Genomic DNA, 12,988 nt, shown 5'->3' with positions numbered 1-12,988 from the left:
TCCCACTTGATGTGCTGCGGTTTGCCCTGCAGAGATGCATCACAGCACTGCAGAACTGGATTCTTTTTGGATGGATCTTTCTGTATGGACCATAAAGTACACTCCAGGAATTGTACAAAATGGGCTCCAACTCCTCATGGCCATTTGACTACGGGACCACACAGGGCTAGCCCAAACTACAACCTATGAAAACTATACAATGTCAACTGTATAGTCCTGATGGTCCTCAGCACTAGCTGTTTTACTCTGCGGATCTGCTCCTGTTCCACTGAACTGATGCTTAGTATAGACAAAACCTTAGTGCTCTAAGTCACGGGCGGTAAGCCATGGACCAGTGATGGTTTGCAATGCCAGGCTAAAGAGCCTGTTGCCAGCCTGTAGCACACATTATGGCTCCATACTCAAACTATTCTAATCCCACGATGCTCCTTGCCTCCTCAGATGCAATGACCTGAAATACTACATGTCTCCCCCGAAACAGAACAGGCCCTGCAGCCAAGAGTGGAGCAGTCTGTATATTTGTCCCTATTCCTGTATGATAGTGTGAAAAACAGCTTGCAAACTGCTGCCTGAGATAACTAAAATTGTAAAGAGCAAATGGAGAAAGAGGGCAAAAGGAGCTTTAACTCTTGTTTTAACATGTCAGGCAACCAAAACATTTGCAAGGGTCCAGAATTTGCTACTTATCAGTATCAAAAGCAAGTTATTGCCATGGGAGTAATAAGGTCTTCCTTGGACCACTGGACCATGAAGTTATTCACCATCCTTTTCTTAGGACTACCTGTTAAAATACTATCTATCCCAGCGGAGCAATTTTCTATTTGTCTGTGGTCTGTTTCATTTTCAGGTTGTGAGCACTGGAATGTTTGTGCTACAAAGACAGAACCAGACTGTTTTCACTGAAAATTAATTCTTTCTATTGGAACATTAGGAAAAAAATAGACATATTTGTATAGCGTTGGTTGCTTTTTGAAGTTATGCTGGGCACCATATCAATTAACTGTGTTCTGTTAAAACAGAAAAACCGAGGAGGGAAAATTCAGACTTTCATTTGGAACTCTACTGTCTATTTGCTTTCTTTAATAATTCAAAATAGCTTCTATTTTAAAGGCTGATTCTTAGGGCTAGCAATTTCAACACGGACAGACTCTGACAATAAACAGTCTGTTTAAAAGTCATTGTTTTGGACCTGAGCCAAAATAATCATCCGATCACACCAAAAATATCCATGTGTGTTAATTAAACCCAAACCAAACGCTTTTGCTAAACAACAAATACATCAATGACCTAATTATTTCTGAAACTGAGAAAGATCTTTGGTCCTTTAGAAAAATGTCACTGGCCCTTTCCCAAGCAGCGGTGTCTTTACTGTTTTGCAGGAAGTTCGTTTCTGATTTGAAAAGGTGACATGTACCACCTTTTCAATTAATGTCATCCAGACATGCCAGATGTCTGGGTATTCTTAAATTGAAGCAGTTCCTGCCTAAAAGGGCAGCTGGCTCCAGCTCCATCCAGCTCCATCCAGCTGGCCCCAGCTCCCAAGCAGCTTCCAAAATGGCTCCCGCCTTAGTCTCTTCAGGTCTCCAGCCATTCTCTCAACTTATTGCCCTTTTTTGGGGGACAAGAATAGCAGCATCTGACGCATCATATGGCCTTTTACTAATTAGTTGCTAGTCAGCTATATCTTAGTCTAGCATTTCAGGCTACTGTGTCATCTTCTAAAGTTTCACAAAAGCATCTGCCTAAATCTCTGGAAAAAAAAAATGTTGTGAAGCATGTTTTATTGATATGTTAGGTTTGCAAAACTCATAACTTCCAAACATGGCTTCATTAATGAAACGCCATTTTTTTTTTCTGGAGACCCAGATTGTTAGTATAAAATAGGTTTACAGTCATTTTCAGAGATGAATATGGAAGCCAGAAACATGCTTACCATTTCTTTGTGCTTACATGTAACCATCTGCTACCCTGGGTGATATAAATTCTTCTTATATGTACATTAGATGACATGTTAACGTGACATGTTAAATGCCCATGGAGGCATTTATGGTCACAGATTCATCTATGAGTTTTAGCTTTTCTGACTTTAGTAAGTCAGAAAAGTTTCCACTCTGCTTTGATTTTATCCATATATACCATTGATAATGCAAGTGTATTATTATTCTAGCTTAGATATTAATGGCAATTCAGATGAAAATATTTCAGTCTCATAGGTATTTCCAGTCTTAAGATTCTGCACACAACCTCACCCAGCCTCTAGTACTCTACAGCCTAACACTTCTGCTATCCTATTGGGAGTTAACAAGGTCCATCTGTCAGCATGTGCCAATAATTTCACTACATAATTACAAATGAATTTATCATGTGAGCTTTGGTAGCTATATAGACTTCTATTCCTTTGCAGGGTCTTGCAAAATGTTATGTTGCTAAAATCCACTAATTGCTCATTAACATATGTTAACTATACCTGGGAACACAAATTCACCCAGCACAAAGTTAAGACACAGAATAATACTGAAATAAAAAAAATGGCAAGAAAGCCTCATCTGCTGCTACTGAGAGCTGCCAGTTTCTCCTTATGGCACATATGATGGCACATATATGTCTTGTCATTTTCCTCCTTAGGATTCTGGGTGAGAAGTGGTTCAGTAAGTTCAGTTAGGCACAGTATGTGTGGAAAGACTTTTCCTTCTCTGAGTGTATTAACCTCACAAAATCATTACTTATAATGTTGTTTGTGCTTACAGATACACACAAAGTTGGTAAGCCAGGGACATGCAGTTAACCAGTCTGTGTTGACTGTGTCTCTCTGTCTCTCTAAAGCACAGTTTGCACATTCCTGTTGCCATCGTTGGGATTAAATTCAGCTCCATTTTTAGACATTTAAATTTACAGCATAGCTGTTTATATCTGCACAAGGTATCTAAGCTCCCATTACAATCAGCTTAGCTCTAGAGAACAAAATCAACAGAGCCTGGAAAACATTTCATCTCCTCCCAGACACCGAGGTCTCAGTTCCCTGGAGTTCCCGGGGGCATCCCACTTGACATACAGCTGCCATCCAGAGGAGCATCCTGTGTCATATCTGACAGTTTCCATACAGATGTCTAAGACACCTTTACTGCAGAGCAAATTACATGAGATGCCTATTATTGGGCAAATGAATAGAATCCTACATGTCTATTGAGCGTTGTGGGAGATTAGACATGGAGCTCCGAGAGGTTCTACATCGACCAAAGCATAGGTCTTACTCTCGGATTGAATTCTGCCTCTAGATCACATGTATATATATATGTATATACTAAAAGACTTAATTCATTTGTTAAAGTCTGCAGCTAAATACCTGCTCAGATTTCATCAAAAGCAGATTTTCTTTATTATCTCACATATTTGATTTATTTTTATGTGTAAATCTCTTTAATGACTCATTTGGTCTACTTTAAAATGTTTATTGATGATTATTATTTCAATGGTCATAATATAGTCTTAGAAAATCTTAAATGATCTTAAAACAAGATACCAAATCGGCAAAAAAAGTCAATAAAAATGTTGAAGATGTTTCAATAACAAGACTTAATTAACTTTCAGATCAAATTTAATAAGAGGAAAATTTTCCTTTCACGTTAGTAGTGAGCATATATCAATGAAAGCATTGCGCTTTGAGCAATGCATAACAGGAAAGGTGTCAAAATGAACTATCTATTAGAACTACTAGTAAGGCCACACTTACTGCTCCCATGAATGGAAGCGGGATGCAAATTCTTTAATGTATACATGACTCACCAAGTATCACCATGAGCAGGCTAGGGATCATTCTCATAATTTTCAGAACATTCAGGAAGGAGAGTAGAGCAAAATTCCAATTTACCATCAAAATGTTTCTCTAACTTTGAAGTATTCAGCAATGTAAGTTCCAAAAGAAATTTCTTTATGGCTGAACACCTCTCAGTCCTTCATTCTTCCACATGATGCTCATTAATTTTTCTCTTTTTCAGGAAGCTTGGGACTGACTTCTCTTATCTTTGGGATATGCACATCATCAGTGTTTAATGCATTGATTCTCACAGTAGTCCTCTGTGGTACGGCAGAGCTATTAGCCCCATTTTACAGCTGCTGAAGTACGGTAGAGAGCTCTCCCAAGTGACAGATATGTGGCTCATTAAATCACTGAGGGTCAAAGAGCCTGAAGAAATGCTGCAGCATTCCTGCTGAATTCCAGCTGCCTTACATAATGCAAGAACTGGTACCATTTTTTCCCATGCAGAAAAGGTATGATAGAACAGAGAACTGAGCCCACATTTTCCAATCCTAGCTAGTACGCAAAGTATAGACTTACCGAAAGTTAGAGAACTGTACCCACTCCCACATACATGTGAACTGTATATGTATATAGAGAATTGTACCCGCTCATCTGCCATATATGACACTAGTCACATAAATCCCTCAGTCTTTGACACCTGCTCAGACATTTCCATTATTCTCATCAGCTCACTCCCCCTTCCCTTCTCCAACTTCCTTCTTTCTTTAAGATGCTCTTCTCTTTGTACTCAATCATTGTCTCTCTCATCTCTTCCTTTACAGCTCTCTTGTTTCATTCCCTCCTGTTTCTCTGTTTTATTCCCTCCAAACCACTCATTTCAATCTTAAATACCCTTCACTGTATCCTATCTGATTCTAGTTCTACTTGCACCTCCAAAACTTAATCTGGGGCTTGGTCTATACTTTTGTCAACAAGGTCTCTCAAATTGTCCTGTCTTCCACTGACTTTAACAGTCATTGCTCCCTTCCTGTTATCTATCAGTGCATCCAACTTTACCTTTTGTTCTCCCTTTCAAAAGCAACTTTCACATCACTCTTTCAGTTTCCTAATCTCCATTCTCTGCCTCTACATCTCACCATACCATCTATGTCAGTTTTTATCTTCTTCTCTCATGAATATTCACAAAATCCCATAACGCTAATAATTTTCTGGATGAAATATAGCCTTTTCTTGATGAAATTTAGAATATGCAGGCTTCTTCACTTTTTCCTCTCTCCAGAACCAGTTTTGATCTCAGGAATCAGGCAGCCTGATTGGTTCCCATCAGTCAAAAATACTGCTGAAAGGTTTTTGGTTTATCTGATCTGAACTGAGGCGATAAAGTAGCCTCAAAATTTCAAACGTTGTAGATTACAATGGATCTGGGTTTAATTCATCTACATTAGCTAGAAGTGAAAGACTTCGCTGAACTGTTATTAGGCTCCTGAAGCAATTATAATGTCAGGCCTCAAAATAACAAGTTAAATAACCTGAAAACACATTGTCCTTTTAATTAGGTAATCTAATCTTCTCTTATTTCATTTCATAGAATCTTATCTCAAATTACAAGCATGACTATATTTAAAAATAAAACCTATTGAGTTTCAGTGCCCATTGTAATATTCTTGTTTTTAACTGCTCACATCTTAATTTAGTTTTAGAGCAGCAGGCAGAAATTACACAGTGGTTGGCAACAAATATATCACAAGCAGCCACAACAAGGAGCTCATAAAATCATGGGAATTAAAAAAGACCAAAAGATAAAGAAGTGGTTGCACTGTCTTTTAACTATATTTTTTTTCTCCTTTAGGAGTCCTCCATTGCAGTACATAACTAAAGGTCAGGGATTTGCTGCATCATATCATCTTCTGTCTCCGGTCTTATCTCTACTGATGAATCTGCTCAACCTCCGAGACTGAGAACTAATAGGAAGAGATCTTTCCCAGTTTACATTTCCCTTGGGTCCTTTTTATATCTTAATTGCAACAATATTGCTGTTGTGGATTGTGAGGTGTAACAGTCCTGAACACTAAAATCTGTGAAACCTTTGTAGTGGTTTCCATCTTTGACATATGCAACCAGATTTTGAAAATAAACCATTATTCCTGTCCTGGGAAAATATTGCTTGTAATGAGCTCCAAACTGTGAAAAGTAAATTTGATAATTAAGACAAATGTATTATTCCTCAGCTATAACAAGTGAAATTTCTAGCCTTCAAAAATGCAGAAAATGTATTCTTTTAAGTGAGACTGCTGGAAAATGGGTGCTGTGAGCCGTTTTCCAAAAGAGCTCAGTTAGCAATATCTCATTTTGACCTATATATTATGCAAATGGCTTCTATCATTACATTTGAAAGGTCAAGGGCATGGTCATTCTTTAAATTGCATGCTACGCTTATGTGTAAGTATGTGTAAAAATGTGGTGCAGTTGCTGATATACATATAACTAAGGTGCTCAAAACCCACTATGAGAAGGAAAAAAGGAAAAAGGCTACGAAGTTGGGGAGATATCCACAACAGGCAAGGTTTCAATCTTCTGAATTTTGAATGCATTACCTTTTCCAATAATTATGTATGCAAATTCATTGAAAAGTCTCCCCTCTTTACCTATGTGCCTATAAAATGAGCCAGCCACAGTTTCACTGGCAACACAGTACTACTACACTGAATGTTCTATTGAGCACATTCTCAAGAATTGGCATGGAATAGGACTATTCCACAGTATTAAACCCTTTTAGCCTTCAGAGCAGGATCTTCATACCAGAATTGCCTACTGGGAAGGATCCTTGGCCTGTTAAAATTCCAAATCAGGTTCGACAGATGATAATTTTGGAGAAAGAGAATTGTACAGGACCAAAACTGACCCAGAAACTGTTTTAGTAATTTGACAATACAAATGGCTAAATTCCAGAGCTCAGGACATTCTATTGGCATTATTTCACTAGTATAGATGTGCATAGTTGCCCTTCAGTGTATCTTTATGCTCTCTATATGTCACCAGTTTGGACTGTTAAAAGTACAGATATGAAAAAATGTTCACTTCTAAATGATTTATATTTTCATTGAATCAAGAAACTAAAAAACAGAATAACACTCATGATAATAAAGAGCATTATTCTGCTTTAATTTAGACATGCGCCCTGTTGAGCTGAGATTTAATACACTTTGTATATATATACTGTTTGCCATTTTCATCGGTGTATTGAGTAGATATGTTTATGTTTTCATATGATCTCAACTCTAATTAAAATAATATAAATACAATTATGTTTTATAGTGACCTGTCAAAGGAGAAGACTTTTTACAATGCATTTCTGTAATAATATTTTTGTTAATGTTGTTATTAAATAGTCACAGAGTATCCATTATGCTTTGTGGAATTTTTTTTGAAAATCTCTTTCTCTGGAGGAATTACAAGTCTTCTGTGGTAAAACAGGAAGAAAAAAAATCAGTCTAGTGAGACAATTCTAACCATAACCATTTTTTGTAAGTGGTCCTCTGTGTTTTAGAATTAAAAAAAAAAATCATGTCTGTCTCATTTTCAGTCATGTATAGATGAATTGCTAATGACCTCTTAATAACATTGAGAGTATACCTTTTCCTTTTGTTTTCTTTTATTTTTGTTTTAGGGCTATTTATAAGCTTTATTTATTCACTTGTTTCTTTGTTTATTCCTATGAACATCTCTAGTCTGGGGGGATATCACAGAAATATTCACAGCAGATTTGCATAAACACTTTAAAGGTTCACAATAAAAAAAAAAATTATATAGAGATATATGACTCCACAACCTAGAATTAGCGATAAATCATGACTGCTGTCAACTATCTTAAAGTGCATCCCAACCTAATGAAATCAGGCTTTCTTATGAATTAGTGGGGAGGCAGTGCAGGTTGACATGGAAGGTCATTCCAACGAGCTAATTCATAAGTGAGACAGTGGAGGTTGGTTGGTTGCAGGAGAGAGGAAGTTGATCCATGCAACCTCAATAACCTTCCCTAATGCAGGAAAGTGTGCCAGACCAGGCGGGCTAATGATGAGGGCTAAAACTGCCCACCAGTGGACCACAGTGCACATCACTTTATAGGTCAGCTAGAAAGGCTGGGGTGCACCTAACCCTGGATGTGGCTGTCCACTGACTTCCAGCCTTCAGCAGGGGATGGAGTCTCTTGGTCCCTCTCTTTCCATACACACAGAGGAACTTACATTACGTAAATATGCCAGACTCACTGTGCATACTGTGCATAGCTGTACATGAGGCAAGGCACACTCGGCAGCCCAAACAAGTAGTAGCTATAAGAGGCTACAAGTGCCCTGCAGGTCTCTATTTCTGCCTATAAAGAATAATCAAATTTCTCTTCTAAACATTTAAACAGCTATCATCTACTAGATCATCATTGCTATATGTCTTAACCATAGATGGATTTGTAACTTTGTTTAAAAAGGTTAAAAAAATAGAAAAAAAAGATGACTAATATAAAGACAGCACATCCAAACCACAAGAATGATCTTATTATAAAGAATTTGCATAGATTATCGCAGAGCTTAGCAATAAAAACAGCAAGAATGAGACAATGACATGCCATGATGTCAGTAACACTGAAATTCTTTGCTCTCTTGCCTTTTCTTTGCATTACAGAAAGAGCACTCTCAGGAAGCATAGACATAAAACAAGGAAAATGTTATTTATCTTATAGATAATATCCAAGCCAATTTTAAATCACCTAGGCTTAAACATCAAAAGCTACACATACATTTAGCTTTTGAAATATATCTTAGAAAGATGAGAAAATTCAGGTGGTGGATTACAGTAAGCAAAGAATTCAAAAGGTGAGTAGTCAGAAGTCAATTTTATAACTGACCAAAGATCAAAAAGCAAGTAGGACCAGTGTTGCAGATTACTACACTGTTACAGATAGTTAGGGTCCGGCGGCCGGAAGATATCGCGCTGTACGGAAAGGTAGAGCCCCTAATAGCCAATAGTGTTAGTTTATGATGTAAGCAGACGGATGTGACGTTGTAAACCTTAGCTATATAGCACCTTGCTACCCATCAATAAATGCCATTTGCCGTCCACCACATTGGTGTCAGCGAGCTGATGGCCCGAGCGGCCTGGGGGTGGTCGCCGTGCCGTTCCTGAACCAGGTCGCCACGCCGCTTGAACGGCAACAGACCAGGAAATGAAACAGTCTCATAGAAAAACAGTAGATCTTTCTCTATATATGCATATATATAGCTTACTGGTTCAAATGGTGCAAATTAAGTTAAAGCCGGGAGAGCCTTACTAAGTAATGGAGCTGATACCAAAAATACACCAAGTTTCACATGCAGCCCAGTTCTGTCCAGATTTCAACCAGACTGAGTTACAGGAGTTTCGGTAGAACAAGCCAGATTTTACTATCACTCTCTAAATTCCAGTTCTGATATAAGTTCTGTTATATATGTTATATTTTACTATATGTGGTAATGTAAACTAATTTAAAACTTGGAAGACAGCCTAAAATTTTAGAAGACTTCGGTTCATGCAATAGCCTACAGCAGCTCATGAGTTAAAAGCTTAGTAAGATTTATCTGAACCACCCAGAAAGAATGGTCAGGTGAGTCAAAACTCTACATTAAAGTTCTGTTTGATTCTTATCTGCCTATGTTACTTTCTATAAATACACTTAATTGTTTTTTTTTCTTCCTTCACAGACTGACCGATGGATCAAGGGGTAAATTCTTATAGACTGTATGAAACCTGGAAAATAAGAAGTGAACTCTCAAAATATTAGATTACACGTACAGGCACGTAGCATAACAGAGTTAAAGTTAAATGAGCTAACTTCAGGACTGGAAGCAATAAAGGTGGGTGGCACTTTGGCATTGAACTCTCTCAAAACTGATTCTGACTTAATATCCCTCCAGATTGCTACACTGTGCCACAGAGATAAGCCATTTCAGTTAGAATAGGCTTCAGCTTTAATAACAGTGCAGTGAACTGAATAGTTGAGAAATATCTAAAGAGAGTTTTAGTGGGATTTTAGAGAGCAGGGGAATCTCATAAAGGATGAGCTGGTATAGTCATAAGAAACAGTAGGTTTCTCAGCTCAAAATTCATTGTAATTAACCAAAGAAAGGATAAATGTCCAGAAACATTAGTGAAAACCAGAAGGAAAAGAGATGTTCCCAGACAAGTTTTATGGGGTCAATTTTTTATTACGGTAAGGGAAGACGTTGGGCCAGGTTATGGGACAACTGGACAAAAAAGGACAAAACACATTCTGAGTACAGTCTGAAGAAATTGCCCATGACCCACACCTCCCAAGAGTCATACTTTGTGTATGAGATTCACTCATTTTGTTAATCTTCTACTTCCCAGGTCAGCACTGCCTCATTCATTGGCCATGCAGCATCACAGCCTCACCCTTCTTGAGGGACCCCTGTGACAGATGTAATTGGCATGGCCCCTGCACAGCTCTGTTTGGGAGAGGAGAGAGGACTTCAAAGACTCTGGAAGTTTCATCCAAGCTATCAAAGCCTGCATAGGGCAAAACTGGTAGGCAGTTCAATGTTTTGCCCTTCACTGACCAAGTCAGTAGTACTTTTCATGTTGGATGCAGAAGATAAATGAGAAAGGTAAACAAGTGATATCTGTTTTGGCAATTTGTGTGATCTCTGTTTTGGTTCTGTTCTCTTAGGGTTGTTTCTGTTGCCCTTAAAGATCTGTTTACTTTGCTTAAATAGTGCAAAGAGGCCCTGGCAGACAACAAGGAATTAATTATATTTTGTGCACTGTATATAATTATTTATTAGTATTACATGAGTGGTGAGAGGTCAGTAAAGAACTGAATCCCATTTTATTAAACTCCAAGAGCTTGCCATATAAATGAATGCATCGGGGCAGAATAAAGGATTTAAATATACAGTTTGAGTTAACAATAATGGTTTATAAACATCACATTGCAAATATCTGGAACTTCTCTTTTATTGTCTTTGGTTGAGATCTTGGAGAGAAGAAGATTAAGTAAACAGACAAAAATCCTGAGGAACAATACTAATGAAATGTGCATAAAACAAATGGGGAAATGAGGAGCCTAATGGGTTCTAGAGACCATAATAGATCCAACTCCTGTGTCTATACATAAATAGATTTCCAACACACAGTAGGCTACATGTGACATTCTCTTGTTGCTTTCTGCATGGGAAGTAGGGCCACATGAGAGAGATTTTAGCAATGTGGTAAGGTTCTCACCATATATATTGCACTTTTTGTAGAGCTTTTGCCCTATAAAATGATGAGAATACTGGGAGTCAGTAAATGATATGATTTAAATTTGAAAATAGCTCCCCAGAATCTTATGAATCCATTGAAAGTTAACTAGCATGAGAACATTGCCATTCAGTGTTCTGGGTCCATCTGTTGGCAATATCATGATGGAAACAGCTTTTTAAATGCTATTTTCAATAAGCTATCACAAGACAGCTTGTTCCAACAATATTCCAATACCTTTCTGCCGCCTACTATAAAAAACAAGTTAGAGGGAAGGAGGCATTTCAGTATTTTAGTGATGCAGGGTGGGAGAAACAGAGAGACCATAGGAAGAAGCAAAACAAGAAACTATAAAAAGAGAAAAGAAGGAGAAGCTGTTATTTTAGAATCCCTGCAATGTAGATTTAAGCCAGGATATGGAACGCTTCATATCCTGGAGGTTCCACCTCCATCACTTTCAACTCACACAACACCAAAGCAATCCCTCCTTCAGAGTTTTTGCTAAAATATACATACATCCATCAGCTTATCTATCAAGCAACATCTGCCTCAGCAACATACTGATGATACCAGTTCTGCACCCACTAGAGTCAAAGTGGCCTCGTGTCAGAGATCAGCCATTAATAACAGACAGGTGGTTACATTTGAATAATTGCTGGAGAGAGGTAGAGGGGCTTTTTATTAAAGATTCAAACCAAAAAAAAAGTTTCATAATAGCAATTAATCAATTTAGTGTATAGTTTTAGATTTTTTTTCCTTATTCTTCTTGTAAAACATTTAAGGTCACGGCTAGCTAAGCAGGGGCTAGACCAGAAAATCCCCTCAACTTTCTTCTCTATTATTCTATGTTCATATGTATCTAAAATAAATCATTGTATGTATCTAAAATAAATTCTTATATGCTGTTTACTTCCCTCTAAAGTAACCAGCAACTGAATAAAGTTCTTGTTTTTCTTGTTTTAAAGATGTCTCATAGATGAAGCCCAGAATATTTAAGAGACAATGAAAAGAAAGAGATGCATATTTGCTGTATTCCCTGGGGAACTATGAGAAAGCATTCAGATTTCAAAGCACAAAGTATATTGTTTACAAAATACTATTAGAAATGCATGAAAAAGTTTACAGTTAGGAAGGATGAAAGTGAGAAAACAATACCATAAAAAAAGGTAAACTCAAGAAGGTTTAAAGCACTATGGTACCATGTAAATGGAAATCTAGAAAGAGAAAATATGAAGAGAATATATGAAGAAGTAATAGGAAAACACAGTCATAAAAACAGAACATAAACCTGTATGTAAATTAACAGTGCATACAAAATGCAAACTATTTCATAAAGATTCCATTCAGTATTAGTTCTGTGAGAAAAAAACATGTACTGGTATCTCTCTGTATATCAGCTCATTCATAAAATATTCAACTTTCTCCTTATGTTGTCAAAATTGCTTCCTGAGTATAAAAATATTTTGGATTCTATATATCTATCTTGATCTATCTATAGGTATATAGTGCTAACATCCTAATACAGTGCATGCATCATATCCTGCTTGTAAAACGAGAAACACAACTAATAGCAGTATGTTTTTAGTGATCACCTACCTGAGGACGTATAACTTTTACTATGTTTTTAAGTGCAGTGTCTGGTGATGGAGGAGAGCAGTCAGGTGTTGGGCCTGTAGAGCTGTTTCTATGGCTACCAGATCCTGGTGCAGTAATTGCTACCTGGGGTGCATTATCTGTGAATAAAAATAACATTTATGTGAACTTACACATATGTTATAAATTTAAAAATCAGAAACTATTTAGAAAACAAAACATGATTCAGAACAATATTTCAGTTTTCAAAAATTGTTCTGATTTAAATGCATATGGTAAGGAATATATTGCATATAAACTCTTACTTTTTCATTCCATAATTCATTCCATGTTGAGCAAGGATAG

The 12,988-nt window shown here is 37.2% G+C and overlaps 1 protein-coding gene across 9 annotated transcripts in view; it reads right to left on the bottom strand.

The window, feature by feature from the left end:
- The window catches only part of ANKS1B (ankyrin repeat and sterile alpha motif domain containing 1B), a 404,144-nt gene that overhangs the window by 253,870 nt on the left and 137,286 nt on the right, over positions 1 to 12,988 (bottom strand). For all 9 annotated transcript variants that reach the window (XM_088532910.1, XM_088532909.1, XM_088532904.1 and 6 more), the window contains one exon: positions 12,647 to 12,783. In XM_088532910.1, the coding sequence (XP_088389036.1) occupies positions 12,647 to 12,783 (137 nt within the window). The remainder of the gene's footprint in view (positions 1 to 12,646; positions 12,784 to 12,988) is intronic.

Source organism: Tinamus guttatus, unplaced genomic scaffold (genome assembly GCF_059628265.1).
Source record: "Tinamus guttatus ecotype Peru unplaced genomic scaffold, ASM5962826v1 Tinamus_guttatus_pri_ptg000472l, whole genome shotgun sequence".
Taxonomy (NCBI): domain Eukaryota; kingdom Metazoa; phylum Chordata; class Aves; order Tinamiformes; family Tinamidae; genus Tinamus; species Tinamus guttatus.
The sequence above is the reverse complement of the archived record's forward strand: the minus strand, read 5'-3'. Positions and strand labels throughout refer to the sequence as shown.